This window comes from Chionomys nivalis, chromosome 1, assembly GCF_950005125.1.
Source record: "Chionomys nivalis chromosome 1, mChiNiv1.1, whole genome shotgun sequence".
NCBI classification, from domain to species: Eukaryota; Metazoa; Chordata; class Mammalia; order Rodentia; family Cricetidae; genus Chionomys; species Chionomys nivalis.
This window is the reverse complement of record NC_080086.1, coordinates 4989845-5006682: the sequence shown is the minus strand read 5'-3', so window position 1 is coordinate 5006682 and position 16838 is coordinate 4989845. Positions and strand designations below refer to the sequence as shown.

The 16838-nt window shown below is 42.7% G+C and overlaps 1 protein-coding gene across 1 annotated transcript in view; it reads right to left on the bottom strand.

The window, feature by feature from the left end:
* Lmntd1 (lamin tail domain containing 1) overlaps positions 1–16838 on the bottom strand; it is a 62990-nt gene that overhangs the window by 31636 nt on the left and 14516 nt on the right. The window contains exons 4-5 of the mRNA XM_057778989.1: positions 7855–8041; positions 5921–6040 (exon numbers count right to left, since the gene is read on the bottom strand). Coding sequence (XP_057634972.1) covers positions 5921–6040; positions 7855–8041 — 307 coding nt within the window. The remainder of the gene's footprint in view (positions 1–5920; positions 6041–7854; positions 8042–16838) is intronic.

The following is a 16838-nucleotide window of genomic DNA, read 5'->3' as shown; positions in this document are numbered from 1 at the left end:
TTGCATCTGGGACTCCATAAAGCCCCCCTTTCCATTTACCTCTCTCGGCACTGTCCCCCCCGAACCTGGTCCCTCATGTTCCCATGCCCACCTGCCCACAGTCCACCCAGGAGATCTATTTCCCTTTCTCTGGGAGATCCCTGTGTCTCCCTCTTGGGCCCTCCTTGTTACCTGGTCTCTCTGGGTTTGTAAATTATAGCTTGGTTATCCTTTACTTTACAGCCAATATCCACTTATGAGTGAGTACATACCATGTTTGTCTTTCTGGGTCTGGGTTACCTCACTCAGGGTGATTATTTTCTGGTTCCATCCATTTGCTTTTAAATTTCCTGATGTCATTATTTTTAACAGCTAAGTAATACTCCATTGTGTAAATGTACAACATTTTCTTCATCCATTCTTTGGTTGAGGGGCATCTAGGTTGTTTCCAGGTTCTGGCTGCTATAAATAAAGCTGCTATGAACATAGCTGAGCAAGTATCCTTGTGGTATGATTGAGCATCATTTGAATGGTATTGCTGGGTCTTGAAGTAGATGATTCTCAATTTTCTTAGAAACTAACATATTGATTTCCAAAGTGATTGTATAAGTTTGCATTCCCACCAGCAATAGAAGAGTGTTCTTCTTGCTCCACATCCTCTCTAGCAGAAGCTATTATTTGTTTTTGATCTTAGCCATTCTGATAGGTGTAAGATCGTGGAGGCCCAAAAATGTGAGCCTATTCCACCTTGTCTGATGGTCAGAGACTTTGGAGGTTGCTCGATATTGTTGACAGCAAGTGTAGCTACATATCCTGACTCAGGATGTGATTACTCGGTTCTTTTGACATTACGATGGCTCATGCACGTAGATCCATTCCATCCTGACAGATGGTCAGGATATGAAAGCATACTTTTGCTCCTTCTTTTGTAATATGAGGTTACCTGGGAAATGACTTCCTTCAGGATACTTAGTATAGGGTGGTTTCACTGCCTAAACAACAGAATGCTAATGACTCGATATCTCAAAGTGTTGAAGCAATTAACTGTCGAGTTGTCCTTTGGATCATGTTAAAGAAGTCTTTTGTTGCCTTCTCCCTTTGGTATTGGGGTATAAAAGTGTGTGGAAAATTAAATGTGGTGATTTCAGTATTCACTGGAACTCCCTCCCAATACTATTCTATGGTTTCCGTTTCATTAGTTTTAACCATGTCTTCGTGTTCTTTACTTACATTTCTGATCCCCATGAGCCTACCCTGGCAAGAGTTGTATTTGTTGAGGCTGGTCTCCAATATAAGATGGAATCTCAGTCGTTTTGATTTGCATTTCACTGATGGTTAAAGTTGATGAACATTCCTTCAAATATTTCTCTGGCATTTGAGATTCTTCTGTTGAGAATTCTCTGTTTAGGTCAATACCCCATTTTTAAATTGGATTATTTGTTCTTTGATGCCTAGTTTCTTGAGTTCTTTATATAGTTTGGAGATCAGCCCTATGTCAGATGTGGGCTTGGTGAAGAGATTTTCCCACTCTGTAGCTGCTGTCCTGTCCTATTGACAGTATTCTTCGCCTTATATAAGCTTTTCAGTTTCATGAGATTTCATTTATTAATTGTTAGTCTTAATGCCTGTGCTACTGGTGTTCTATTTAGGAAGCTGCCTTCTGTGCCAATGTGTTCAAGGCTATTCCCTAGTTTCTCTTCTATTAGGTGCAGTGTATCTGGTTTTATAATGAGGTCTTGATTCACTTCGGCTTGAGTTTTGTGCCAGACAATAAATATGGGTCTATTTGCATTCTTCTACATGCTGACATCCAGTAATGTCAGCACCATTTGTTAAACATACTTTCTTTTCTCCATTGTATAGTTTTGACTTCTTTGTCAAAAGTAAAGTGTTCAGAGGTGTGTGGATTTATTTCTAGGTCTTCAATTGAATTCTGTTGATCAGTGTGTCTGTTTTTATGCCAATGCCATGCAACTTTTATTGCTATAGCTCTGTAGTAGATCTTGAGATCAGGAACGGTGACACCTCCAGCAGCTCCTTTATTGTACAAGATTGTTTTAGTTATCCTGGGCTTTTTGTTTTTCCATATAAAGTTGAGTATTTTTCTTTTGCTGTCTGTAAAGAATTGTGTTGAGATTATGATGGGGACTGCAGTGAGTCTGTAAATTGCTTTTGGCAAATTGGCTATTTTTACTATGTTAATCCCACCAATCTATGAGCATAAGAGATCTTTCTACCTTCTGTTTTGTTCTCTACTTTCTTTCTTCAAAGACTGTAAGTTCTTGTCATAGAGGTCCTTCACTTACTTGGTTAGAGTTATACCAAGATATTTTATATTGTTTGTGGAGGGTTACTTTTTTCCTGATTTCTTTCTCAGCCTTTTATCATTTGTGTACGAGAAGGTTGCTGATTTTTTTTTTTTTGAGCTAAGCTTGTATCCAGTCACTTCACTCAAGGTGTTTATCAGCTGTAGCAGTTCCCTTTTTGGGATCACTTTCGTATACTATCATATCATATGCAAATAGTGATACTTTGACTTCTTTTACAATTTGTAACCCTTTGATCTTCTTTTGTTGTCTGATTGCTCTAGCTAGAAATTCAAGTACTATATTGAATAAATATGAAGAGAGTAGACAGCCTTGTCATTCTTGATTTCAGTGAGATCACTTTGAGTTTCTCTCCATTTAGTTTGATGTTAGTTGTTGGGTTGCTGTATATTGCTTTTATTATATTTAGGTATTTTCTTTGTATCCCTGATCTAAGATTTTTATCATGAAGGGTTGTTGGGTTATATCAAAGGATTTTTCAGCATCTCATGAGATGATCATGTGGTTTTTTTCTTTTAGTTTGTTTATAAGTGGAATACACTGCCAGATTTTCATATGTTCAACCATCCCTCCATCTCTGGAGTGAAGCCTACTTGATGATGGTGAGTAATCTTTTTGATGTGCTCTTGGATGCAGTTTGCCAGTTAATTTGTTGAGTAGTTCTGCATTCATGTTCAGGAGGGAAATTGGTCTGTAATTTTCTTTCTTTGTTGAGTCTTTGTGTGACTGGGTATTAGATCGACTATGGCCTCATAGATTTTGGCAATGTTCCTTATGTTTCTATATCGTGGAATAATTTGAGGTGTACTAGTTTTAGCTCTTCTTTGAAAGTCTGGTAGAATTCTGTGTAGACAACGGTTTCTATACTGCCTGGTCCTGTAGCTGTTCAGTTCCAAATAAACACACAGAGGCTTATATTAATTATAAAATGATTGGTCTATTAGCTTAAGATTTCTTATTAACTAACTCTTACATCTTATATTAACCCATAATTCTTGTCTGTGTCAGCCACATGGCTTGGTACCTTTTATCAGTGAGGCATTCTCATCTTGCTTCCTCTGCAACTAGGTGATGGCTACAGACTGAGCTTTTCCTCTTCCAAGAATTCCCATATTCTGGTTACCCTGCCTGTACTTCCTGCCTGGCTACTAGCCAATCAGTCTTTTATTAAACCAAAACAAGTGACAAATCTTTACAGGGTACAAGACCATTGTCCCACAGCAATTCTGTCCTGAAACCATCTGGTCCTGGGGTTGTCTTGGTTGGGAGACTTTTAATGACTGCTTCTATTTTCTTAGATGTTATAGGTCTATTTAAACTGTTTATCTGATCTTGGTTTAATTTCAGTATGTAGATTTATCAATAAATTTGTTCATCTCTTTTAGATTTTCCAATTTTTTGGAGTATGGGTTTTTTGAAGTATGACCTAATGATTGTCTGGACTTCCTCAGTGTCTGTTGTTATGTCCCCTTTTCATTTCTATTTTGTTAATTTGGATATTCTGTCTCTGCCTTTTATTTAGTTTGGATAAGGGTTTGTCTATCTTGTTTATTTTCTCAAAGAACCAACTCTTTGTTTCATTGGTTCTTTGTATTGTTCTCTTTTTTTTCTATTTTATTGATTTTAGCCCTCAGTTTATTTCCTGTTGTCTACTCCTCTTGGGTGAGTTTGCTTCTTTTTGGTCTAAAGCTTTCAGGTGTGATTTTAAATTGCTAGTACAAAATTTCTTTAAATTCTTTATGTAGGCACTTGGTGCTATCAATTTTTCTCTTAACACTGCTTTTATTGTGTCCCATAAGTATGGGCATGTTGTGCATTGGTTTTTATTGAATTCTAGGAAGTCTTTAATTTTTTTCTTCCTTGACCCTATGGTAATTCAGTTGAGTGTTGTTCAGTTTCCACGAGTTTGTAGGCTTTCTGAAGTTTGTGCTATTGTTGAACTAAGACTTTAAGCCATGGTGAGCCAATAAGATATGGTGGTTATTCCTATTTTTTTTTTTTGTATCTTTTAAGACTTGCTTTGTGGTTAAGTATGTGGTCAATTTTGGAGAATGTTCCATGAGGTTCTGAGAAGGTGTATGCTTCATCTCTTTTGATAATTTTGGTTTGAAGTCTATTTTGTTGGATATTAGGATTGCTACACCAGTTTGCTTCTTTGGTCCATTTGATTGGCTAAGCATCAGTCTTAATCTGAGGCATTTGATTGGCTAATCATCAGTCTTAATTTAAGGCATTTGATTGGGAAATTGTCAGTCTTAATCTAGGGCATTTGATTGGACAATTGTCAATCTTAATCTAGGGCATTTGATTGGTCAACCATCAGCTTCAATCTGTGTTTTGCTGATAATATCTCAGGAAAATGAGTATGTCACCTGGATTATATATCCTTATTTTTACAGTCAGAGACAATTATTAGAAGTATTATAAAATTTAATTTAAATCCATAACGACAGGGAAGGCTGAGTGAATATATACCCAGTGAGTTCCCAGTCCTAAGCTCATCAAAGGGCTGGAGAGATAACTCAGCAGGGCAGATTACTGCTCTTCTAGAGGATCCAGGTTCAGTCCCCAGCACCCACACCAGGTGGTTCACAACCATCTGTAACTTCAACTCTAGAGACTATGACATGTTCTTCTTTACTCTGTGGGTACACACATACATATCACAGCATACACTCAAACACACACCACACAATATACATTCATATACATACCATACAACACGTACTCACATACCACACACACACACAGCACAGATTCACATACACAGCACACATTCACATACATAGCACACACACACCTACACACACACACACCTACACACACACACACAGAAAAACACACACACTAAAATCTTTAAAAACTCACTCCAGCCTGTTCTACATTCAGAGTGACCCAGTATGGCCATGCAATGAAGGAAGAAGGAAACACATATCCTGATCAACATAGTGTGGGGGCTAGTGCTTCTGCAGCATAGTAAATTTGTCTTGGAATAAGAAGACAAGAATTTTAGAAAAATCTGAAGACGAGTTTTGAAAAACAAATAGTACTTGACTGTCATAAGGAGGGATATGGTTAAATCCTACTGGTATGTCCGTGGGTTATTAACTATGCTAGAATCATACCAAGGAAAGCATAAAAGTATCAAGCATTGGGAAAGAATCACAGATTTTAACATATCCAGTTGTAGTCTGTATAAAAGATAGTCATTTCAAATTAAGAGTATAAGCCCTTCCATTAGCTTAAGCACCTCCTGAGTACAGAGATCAAGACTTTGTGTTACAATTCTTGTGCGAGTTCAGCCTGGAGAATAGGTGAGAATCTCAAGAAATAATTTGCATAAACGGACCAGAGAGTGCTGTATCCATTTCCTTCCTTATCCCACACTTCCAGATAGCATCAAAAACAAAACCCACTCCGGACTCTGAATCTGCAGCAGCCTTCATAACACAGGACACCACAGCTCCTGCTGGCCAGCTGTGAGCACAGGGAGGGAGGGACAGCTGCAGCATTTGGAGAGACTCTAGTTACACTTTGCAGGAAGTGAGAGCAACAGAGCAGAAGGGGAACACGTGGTTGGCTGCCTGGTAACAACCTTTGACCCCGACACTTACCTCACCATTGGGTTTGCACAGGATGGTCGTGCAGTCAGGACTTGATCGGAACCTGTTCTGTTCCTCCCAAACAAAGTCTGTTGGTGGCTCAGGCTTTGCTTCTGCTGCTGCTGCCCACACCTTTAAGAAAGCAGTTTGCTGCTGACAAGTGCCACTGGGGTTCCACTTAGATCCACAGATGTCACACCGTTATTAATCTTTCTGAACAGATACGGTTTTCAGTGTTATTAAAGATGGGAAAGGTCTCCCTGCATTTGCCTGGGCTGGGCTCCGGGGCACACGGGATCCTTGTGTCATGGCCTCCTGCGGGTCCAGACTATCTGTGCTTATAAGTTATTTTAAAATATAATGGAAAACAAACAGTGACTGAGCACAGTTTAAACAACTGTCCAGTCCATGGCCTGTGGGCTGCCAGTGACCCAGGACAGCTACAAAGGCAGCCCAACTGCACATTGTAAACTTACTGAGGTATCTTTAAGGGTTTGTTTTGTTTTTTGTTTTGTTTTGTAACTTGATTGTACTGTTGTCCAATGTGAACTTTGTAGATGACAAGGTCTTATCTCAATGTCATGCAAAACAAAGATGATATACTCCTACACCCTACTCGGAGACCCCAGGCTCGGAGAGACATGGGCCGAGTGGAGAACCGACTTAGCATCTGCTCTCTGGGCCAACAATCTATTGGCTTTTGTTTTAAGAAAGTGTTCTCTTAGATTAGGAACTTAGGATGTAGCTAGTGGACAAGACAAACTAAGACTGTATACTAAACTGGAGAATGGTGTGGAGATGGAATGTGGGGATCTATTGGTCTCACCATAAATCACAAACATCACAGTTAGTACAAAGTCCAAGTGTCCAAGAGGCTGCTTGTGCCAAGTCACAGGCTGACTGTAGAGGGAGTTTTCTCTTTACACACCTGGCTCTGATATTCCCAGCTCACAATGTGCCCAGCTCATACTTCTTCCAGCTCCTGGTATCCCCCAGCTCACCTTATTATGATCTCACGGTACCCTTGCTCATGGGGTTCAGCTCATAGTTTTCCCCAGCTCCTGATATTCCTGGCTGATATTCCCAGCACACTAATGTAGCTTCAGCTCACAGTATCCCCAGCTCACCATAATCCTAGATCCTGGCATTCTCGGTTCACAATAACCTCAGCTTCTGGTGGTCCCAGATCATAATATTTCAAACTTATTATATTTACCAGATCACAGAACTCTCAGCTCCTGGAATTCTCACATCATTATATTCCCAGCCTAAGGTATTCCTAGCTCATCATATCCCCAGCTCACAATATTCCCACCTCGCTCTATTTTAGCGAATGTGATTCCCAGCTCTTGTTTTTCCCCAGATCACCGTATTTTCAAATCCTGGTCAAATCTTGGGATTCCCTGCACATGGTCCTCCCAACTCACTGTACTTCTAGCTCCCAGGGCTCCTAACTCACAGCTTTCCCAGGTCATGGTATTCCCAGCTCAGCTTGTTCTCAGCTCCTGGGATTCCTACATTCTTAATCCACTGTATCTTCTAGACACGGTACTTCCATTCCAAGGTATTCTGGGTCCAAGGAATTTTCACTAACTATATTCTCAGGTCATGGTGTTTCTAGCTTAAGGCATTTCCAGTTCCCGATACTCTCAGCTCATGGTTTCCCAACTCAGTGCATTCTCAGCTCAGGGTGTTCCCAGGACATTGTATCTCAACATGGTATCCAATGCACACTGTTCTCACATCATTGTGTTCTTGGCTCCTGGTGTCCCCAGTTCACAGTGTTTCCAGCTCATGGTGTTCTTGGCTCCTGGTGTCCCCAGCTCACGATGTCCCCACCTCATGGTGTCCCCAGCTCATGGTGTCCCTAGCTCACAGTGTTCTTAGCTGATGGTGGTCCTAGGTCATGTTACTCCAAATTTATGATGGCTCCAGGTCATACTTACTGTCACCGTGGAACTAGCCTGCATCGTGACGTTGTGGGGGAATCGGTACAGGGAAACTGCGTGCCCGTTCACATTCTGTTGGAGAATGTGGTTTCCAATCTCCACTTCTTTGTCATCGGAAGAGTTAACAAGCCGCACGAACAATCCCTTGACGTTTACATCAGCTATTTTGATGTCTTTGAGAGAACTAAAATATAAGATATAGAAGGTGGGTTTGGGTAGAAAGGTCTTTGGTACATAGTAAGAAGTTGGTAATATGGTGCCTGCCTATAATCTCAGCACTCAGAAGAGCAGCAGGAGAATCACAAGTTCAAGGTCAGTCTAGTCTATGCAGCAAGCTCCAACCTAGCTAAGGCGTCATGAGAGCCCCAAAATGAAATAAAGCCCAGATAATGAATGGATAAGCTATAGATGGAACTTGCAGATTTTTTAATGATTTACTTTTATTTTGTGTGTATGGGTGTTTTGCTTGCTTGCATGTCTGTGCAGTACACGTGTGTAGTATTCGGCCACTGGGTCACGTGGACTAGAGTCACAGACAATAGTGAGCAGCCATGTAGGTGGGGGAAACTGAACCTGGTGCCTCTGGAAGGGCAGCCAGTGCTCTTAACCACTGAGCCTTCTCTCCAGCCCCCCTAACTTGTGTATTTAGCAACCTAAGAAAACAGTCTTGACCTAGTAGAGCAGTAATAGTATCCATTTGACATAAAACAAAGGGAACCCAAGATGTGCTCAGGTGCCCAATGTTACAGGAAAGCATGGTTATGGCTTGCTCTGCGTCCTGCTCTCAAGAGAAGCCACCATGACACCAAACACTCAAAAAGAAATCAAGGGGCTGGAGAGATGGCTCACTGGCTAAGAGCACTCTCTGGTCTTTCAGGCGACCTGGGTTTGGTTTCCAGAACACACAAGATAACTCCCAACCTCTGGTAACTCCAGTTCAGGGATCTGATGCCCTCTCCTGGCCTCCAAGGACACCACACGCACGTGGTGCAGTCATACATGCAGGCACTCACACATACGCATAAAAAAAAGTAAGTCTTAAACTATGGACACCAAAAGTTAAGGCACAGAGCTATTTCTTGATAAAGTGACCATGAGGATGAACAGCCACTGTGAGTTCAAAATAATTCTGGACCGCGACATTATATTCACACAGTGGCGTTTTTGCCTCTAATTTGTATCTAGACTATAGTATGTTACAGAGCCTGTGTTAGCTATGGACACATCTGCATTTTTCAGAGTGTCACTTGCAACATGACTGGCTTGTAGTGACTTAGAAACAGCACCGACATTTCTCAGCTGGTTATAATAATTCAAGTTGTTCACATATCAGTCATTTGACAAAAACATATTTGCATTGCTTTATCTCTCTATTTTCCCTCATTTTCTTATCTGTTGTAGGAGCTGCGGGCTGTGTTCCTGCTGCCCTAGCTCCTGGTCGCCTGCTAGCTTATGCCCTGAAATAACAACACACAAACTGTATTCTTTTAAACACTGCTTGGACCATTATATCTAGCCTCTTCTCGACTAACTCTCACACCTGGACTAGCCCATTTCTAATAATGTGTGTAGTACCCCAAGGTGCGCTTACTGGGAAGATTCTAGCCTACGTCCATCCTAGGTTGGAGCTTCATCGCGTCTGCCCCAGAGAGGAGAGCTATTGAGTCTGAGCTCACTTCCTCTTCCTCCCAGCATTCTGTTCTGTTTACTCCACCCACCTATGTTCTAACCTATGAGGGTCAAGCAGTTTATTTTTTAACCAATGATCTTCCTCCATCACTTATCTATAATGCCAAATTTAAAAAGTTATTGCATACATGTGTATGAATCTGCTTGTTCATATGTGGGAGGCCCATGTGTTTGCACGTGCTCATAAGTGTGCATGTGGAGACATCAGTTTGATATTGGCTGTTTTCCTCGATCACTCCACCCTTATCCATCAAGGCAGGAGCTCTTGCTGAATGCAGAGATCGCTCTTTTAGCTGGTCTGGCTAGCCTCACCCGGAGGTCTCCTGTCTTCCCTTTCTGAGCACTGAGGTTGCAAGAAGCCACTAAGCTTAAGCAGCTTCTACACAACTTATGGGGACAACTACCCACAAGTCCCTAGTGGTACCTCTGAGCTCATCCTTCTGACCAGCTGTGAACTGAACTGTATCACTGCCTAAAACTGGCCTGACGTCCCTCTCCTCTTCTCCTCATGACGTCCCATGCCCACATTCTCTGGCTTCCCCCATGTCTGTTTGTCTGGGTGGCCACCGTCCTTAGCAGGCCCTCATCTCTGTGTGACACAGTCACAGCACCCTAACAGGTTTCTCCAGTTCTTCCCCCTTCAAATGCTCTCCCTTTAGCTTCCAGAACAATCTTTGTACAGTCCCAATCTGACAGTGCCACATTCCTGCAGGAAACTCTGTGACTTCCTTTCAGAGACCAAACCACTTCCTACCTCAGGCTTGGCCTGCGGCATAAAGAATTCCTTGAGAGAGCATAATCCCTGTAGCTGTGCACGTCTCTCAGGGCCAACACAAGGCTGGTCCTGCCTCCTGCTGCCCACATCCTTGCCAGCCCTTCCATTTGAGAACAATTAACTTTTTCAGCACCACTATTACAAAATGTGTCATGATTTCAATGCGCTCGCCCCTGACCTGGCCATTTAGTTTTCCTTTTTGGCAAACTGCGCTTAATACCATTTTATTCACCTTTCTATCAGTTATTTTGCATTTTTATATCTGATTGATAGTATAATGTTTAATCTATGCACACACATCCCCAAGGCAGAGGCCACAGCTCTCTCTCAAATCAGTTCAGGAACTGTATGAGCTAAGCTTTGTGGCTGTGCTATGAAGTCACACATGCTGTCCCTACTGGTTGCAGCAAGGGCTTGGACACCGAGAGGGTCTATATGCCCTATTGACAGGACTTCTAGCCTGTGCCTGCGATGAACAACCAGCTCACGCTGCTTTGCAGTATTTATTTTTTTCCTTTTTTGATAATTCTTCCCTTATTTTCTTTCTTCAGTGTTGTGCTAACTGCGTTTAGACTGTTGTGGTAGCCTAATGTACCCACCTTTCACCCCGAGGCCTGTGACTATACTCATGAAAAACAGGAGAGGTTCTGCAGCCACAAAGGTGTAGGTTGTAAGAGAGAGACTACCCTAGCTTTTTAACAGGTCCCCAATCCAATGAGTCCTTAAAGTTCAGGGAGTAACTCCAGGTGAGCAGTAGGGACAACCTGAGCACACTACTGCTGCTGGTGGTGAGCAGCAGAGACAACCTGAGCACACTGCTGCTGGTGGCTGCAGGGCCCGTGCATGAACACTGAGGACTCCATGATGATGCTCTGCCAGAAAGTGGGACCCCAGTCCCCAAGCCGGAGGAACTGCATTTGGCTAAGTCTGGAAGAACTTGATCCCAGGTTCTCAGCCAGGGCCTTAGATTAAAACAAAGAACTTGATCCCAGGTTATTTCCTGAGGCTTTAGATTAGAGCTCAACTGTCTGATACCTGGCTGTGACTTTGTGAAACTCTAACAATAAAAGTCAGGTAAACCAACCCAGTCTTATACCTACAGAACTGTAGTGAGGGCCGGCAAGATGGCTCAGCAGGTAAAGGCCCTTGGTGCCAAGCCCGATGACCTGAGTTCTATGCTTGGAATCCCACGGCGGCAGGAGAGACAGGAACCCCACAGGTTGTTCTTTGGTTTCCACATGTGTGTGCTCACTCCCTCTGCCCACCCTCTCTCTCACACACATATAACAAACTATATTCAAAGAGAGGTGCTCTTCTGCTTATTTTAAGTCAGGAAGTTGGTGGCAACAGAATAAAACTAACACGCACGCTCGTATGATTTAGGAGCACCAAGTCAGAACCGCTGCCTATCTGGCCTGCAGGTTTCAGTGTCCCTTGTCACTGTCTCCTCCTCCTCCTCCTCTTCTTCCTCACAGTAAATCAGCTGTGCAGCAATGTTTTCGCTGTGTCTTTGAAGATGTCTTTAGATATTTAAGCATGCTCTTTCAGAAGTCTTTACAATGCACCTGTGTTGGCTTCTTTATGTGCTGTGAGTTGGCAACCGTCATTGAATCTTTGGCTTGTTGTCTTTAGTGCTTTGGGAGAAATTGTCTCTTCTGTAACCACAACCATAACGAGATTTTTACATTTTATTTATTTAACTACATTTATTCATGTGTGTGTGAGCATGCATGTGTGTGTGTGTACATACATGCAGGTGCTGCTGGTGTATGTCTGTGTGTGTGTACATACATACAGGTGCTGCTGGTGTATGTCTGTGTGTGTGTACATACATGCAGGTGCTGCTGGTGTGTGTCTGTGTGTACGTATATGCAGGTGCTGCTGGTGTGTGTCTGTGTGTACGTACATGCAGGTGCTGCTGGTGTGTCTGTGTGTGTGTGTATGTGTGTACATACATGCAGGTGCTGCTGGTGTGTCTGTGTGTGTGTGTGTGTACATAAATGCAGGTGCTGCTGTATGTATGTAAAGTCAGAGAACAGTTTAGAGTTGGTTCTCCCTCCATCATAGGCACCCCTGAAATCAAACTCTCAAATCCACTTTTATTTTTATAGAACACATTTTTTTTTCTTTTCAGATTTCCTTTGTCTTACGTCATAATGGTCTCTATTTGACCTTTGTTCTGAAGCATGATGTAGGAGGGTCATCTATCCATGTGTTACTTTCATTGGTTAATAAACATACTGCCTTGGCCTTTTAATAGGGCAGAAAATTAGGTGGGCGGAGTAGACAGAACAGAATGCTGGGAGGAAGAAGGCAGTGAGGCAGACATCATGCCTCTCCTCTCCGAGATGGACGCAGGTTAGAATCTTCCTGGTAAGCCACCACTTAGTGGTGATACACATTAATAGAAATGGGTTAAGCAAGATATGAGAGTTAGCCAAGAAGAGGCTAGATATAATGGGCCAGGCAGTGTTTAAATGAATACAGTTTGTGCGCTGTTATTTCTGGGGCTAAGTTAACCATGTGGGAGCCGGGCGGGACGAAAAGCAGGCCTGCTGACCTCATCACTACAAACGGTGCCCCAACGTGATGGACTAAATCCACTTAAAAACCTGAGAGGGTTTAAAAAGGAGAGAAAGAGAGTTTAACACAGCTTTTTGCTGTTTGCTAGGACGTACCGTAGAGAGACTTCCTGTTTCAGCAATAGCAGCAGAAAAAAAAAGCTGTGGGGGTTCCTGGGCTGTGTCGCCAGTGCAAACTCTGGCTTTAAAGCATTTCAATGGCTTTTATGGGACTGGATGTTTGTGTGCCAAGCAGGCCCTCATGTACAGAATGGTGCCCAACGTGGATAACTGCATCCACAGAAAGCCTGGGAAAGCTTGGGAAAGAAATAGTAAAGCATGTTTTCCTGGTAGCAGCAATTTCTGGGGTCTGGTCTGCTTGCTAGAACCAAGCAAGCACTCTCATCTAAGAGAAGTTTCCTGACTCAGCGTTAGCTGCAAAACCCTGCAGCTCATTAAGAGGTCCTGCCACAAAACACTTAAACGGTGTTGATGAAAAGCTGAATGCATGCTTTTCGGTTTTCAGCCATAACAGGAAAAAAAGCTGCGCCGTTTTAAAATGCCGGCTTTCTGGGCTGTCCTGCCTGGGCAAACTCTGACTCAGGCAGGCAGTCTGACTGAGTGTGGTCTGTGAGTAGAATGCTGCAGCTTGCTTGCTGGCAGGGACCTTGAAATGTCACAGAGTTGTGGCAATAAAAATGGCTACAGACGGTACCTCCACCATGAGGCTGGAAAGGTAAAGAATGGGCTGGATCCAGCTGTCAAAGCCACGGCTTTAATCCTCTCCATAAAGACTCATGTGGTCAGAAAAAGATATATACAGTAAAGAAAGATTCAAAGACAAAGAAAACCTCTAAATGGTTTACAGTGTGTTTAAAAATATATGCAGGCTTGAAAAAAAAGTTAAAGTTCTTAAAGTAAAGAAAGAAAGAGAGTAGTTGGGTATGGTGGTACACACCTTTAATCCCAACACCTGGGAGACAGAGGGAGATTGACCTCTGTGACCTCAAGGTGTGGCAGGACACACCTTTAATCCCAATGGGAGGCAGAGACAGTTGGATCTCTGTGAGTTCAAGGACAGCCCAGTCTACAGAGTTATTCCAGGACAAAGATATACAGAGAACCTGTCTCAAAAAGTAAAAATAAAAGAAACAGAGGTTAAAATAAAGCCATACAAAGATGGAAAATCCACAGAGAATCTTGATACTCTCTATGCTATTATGCTCTCTTTGAATTGTTTGAATGCTGAGGAAAGAGCAACAGATGCTAAAAGATATTTGTTTATAAATGCTGCTGAACTAATCCAAGATAGATATTTTGAAAATACCTTGACTTCAAAATTTGGATCTAAGGATATGATGCTTTGGAAAAGTTCTTTTTTTTTCACAAAGGATGAGACCCTGTGGATTGCTTCTATACCAATATGGTATGACAGACCACATCCTCCTGAAAGGTTGCTGTGAACACCCTCAAAAATTACTTCACTCAACTGCTGACTGAGATGAACCTGGCACACAGGTTACACCATAAAAGACCTGAATAACAGCACCCCCATACAGCAGGAAGCAGCTTGGAGAGAAAAAAACTGCGCCCATGTTCCTAAATATTGTTTATAAATGTTCTTTTACATTTAAAGGGGGATATGATATAGATATGAATAATTTACATTAGTATGGATTTTAAGGTCAATTTTGTTGTATGTATATGTATTTCTAATATTGATTAAGGTATTGTGATTATGTAGTTCATTTTTAAAATGTAATGTATAATTAGGAAATACAGGTTGTTAATGGATAATGGTCAATGATAGTCAAGCTTGTAGTCATGTTAGATTTTCTAGATATATAGAGATATATTTCAGTTAGATAGGCATTCTTCATATTTTTCAAAGACTACAGAATATGGCATTTTAAATGTTTTAATAACTTAGGGCTTTTCATGACAATGAGACACGTCTGCTCCTGGCAGCACCAACTACTTCAAGAGAATGGGCATTGAAGAGGCTCCTTATGGAGTTTGATAGCCATTTGAGCAAGAAACTGCTCTTGCCTGGACTGTTGCATAAACCGGACACAGAGAACCCGCAGAGAGAGGACTGCTGAACTTGCCTAAAGGTGAGATGATTCTTTGGGGTTCCTGACTCATGAAGGAGTCTGTGACACATTCTACAGGACACAGCAGATAGTGACTGAACTGTCTTTAAAATTTCCTGCTTCATAGAAATGTCTGCTGGATACTATGGGCGTGTAGGCTGAAGATGGATGCCCCAACAGTAGAAAAGAACTTTGGGTGACTGTCCAGGCAGCAAGATGTCTCTGTGATTTCTAGAGTTTTGGAAGTTGTTTACTTAGGCAATATTATATAGGTTGATCTTTTTTTTGTAGCATATATAAACAAGTAGATATAATTGCTTTTTAAGAATCATGCATGGCCAAGTGAAGCTTTATTATTGTCCTAAACTTTGTGTTTATGCACATAAATAAGACACATTTGCTTGTCTGGAACAAGCTGTTGTTCGTGGCAGGGAACTAGATTCAGCCTCCTTTTGACACATGATCAAACGCTACAGAGAAACGCTTCACATGGCTGTGGAAATTCCGAGGCCGCTGCTAATCTAATGCCACAGCCTTCAGTAGCTGTCCCTTCTCTTCCCTGAAAAGTCTGTATTTGTCTTTACTGGGACAGTTGCCTTGAGACCTCTGGTTGTGATCTGTAGCGGGCTGAGCCGGAGGCTGATGTGCTGTCTTCCTGTCCGCAGCTTTTGCACGCATTTGATTTGTAAGGACATTGAGAAGATCCAAGGCTATGTCACCAGGAAATGAATGGCACCTGTTTTCCTTAAATATGGCCCTGTGTAGTGTCAGGTTGCTGACTGTGCTTTCTGGCTTCCAAGTTTGTTGCTCTGTGACTTGCTGTCCATTGCGCTGACTGTGACAGTCTCAACAATGTTACAAGTGGCATCTGAGTTAGTAATATGGAGTGTATGGGATGGGGCCATACTACCTGGTGAAGAGGGGAGAGACTTCCACCAGGTAGGGTGATGTGCTCAGTCTGATCGGGAGTCGTCTGGTGACAGGAGGACCTCTGCAGTCCATGTACCAATCACGGCCAGAGCCCATCTCAGCCCTGAGCTTGCCCCTTCTGACTCTAGACTACAGAATGAGGAAACCCCTTGGGAGAACTACTCAGCTTTAGTCGTCAATATGACACAGTGAAGGTCATCTGAGCGCAAAGCCTTGAGCAGATTGTTTATGGGCAGGTCTGTGGGGGTATGTTTTGATTGTTAATTGACGTAGGAGGGCTCAGCTCATGGTGGGCAGCACCATTCCTTGGGGAGATGGTCCTGGGAAATCTAGGAAAGTCAGGTAGGCATGAGCCAGGGTGAGCCAGCAAGCAGAGTTCCTCCATGGTTCCTGCTCTGGCACCCAACACAGGTGGATTCTGTCTTGGAAGTATAAGCCAGATAAACCCTTTCCTGCCCTGATCTGCTTGGTCAGTGTTTAACCGCAGCAACAGACAGCAAATTATATTAGAGGTAGAGAAGGAGGGTGGATGGGAAGGTCGCCCCTTAGAGTCATCTGCTCTCAAGGAAATAAGTGGGGCAGGGCTCAGTCAGAGGGGGAGCTCACACGTGACTATGAGAGTTTAAGGGGAGCTCACACACGTGACTGTGAGGGTTTAGGGAGAGCTCACACACGTGACTGTGAGAGTTTAGGGAGAGCTCAAATGTGTGAGTAGTGAGAACTCTAACAACCCCTCTGCTTCATGCCCTGTTTGCCCACAAACCTTTTTCTCCTGTTGGAAAATATTAAAGCGATCCCTGGAGACTGGAAACATCCTAACTGTGCCAAAACAAGAGGGATGGAGTATCTGCCCCGCTTGAGACAGTGAGAGCACAATCAACACAAATGTTCCGGAAGATATTAGGGCATTGGTCCATGGCAAGGGGTGATGCC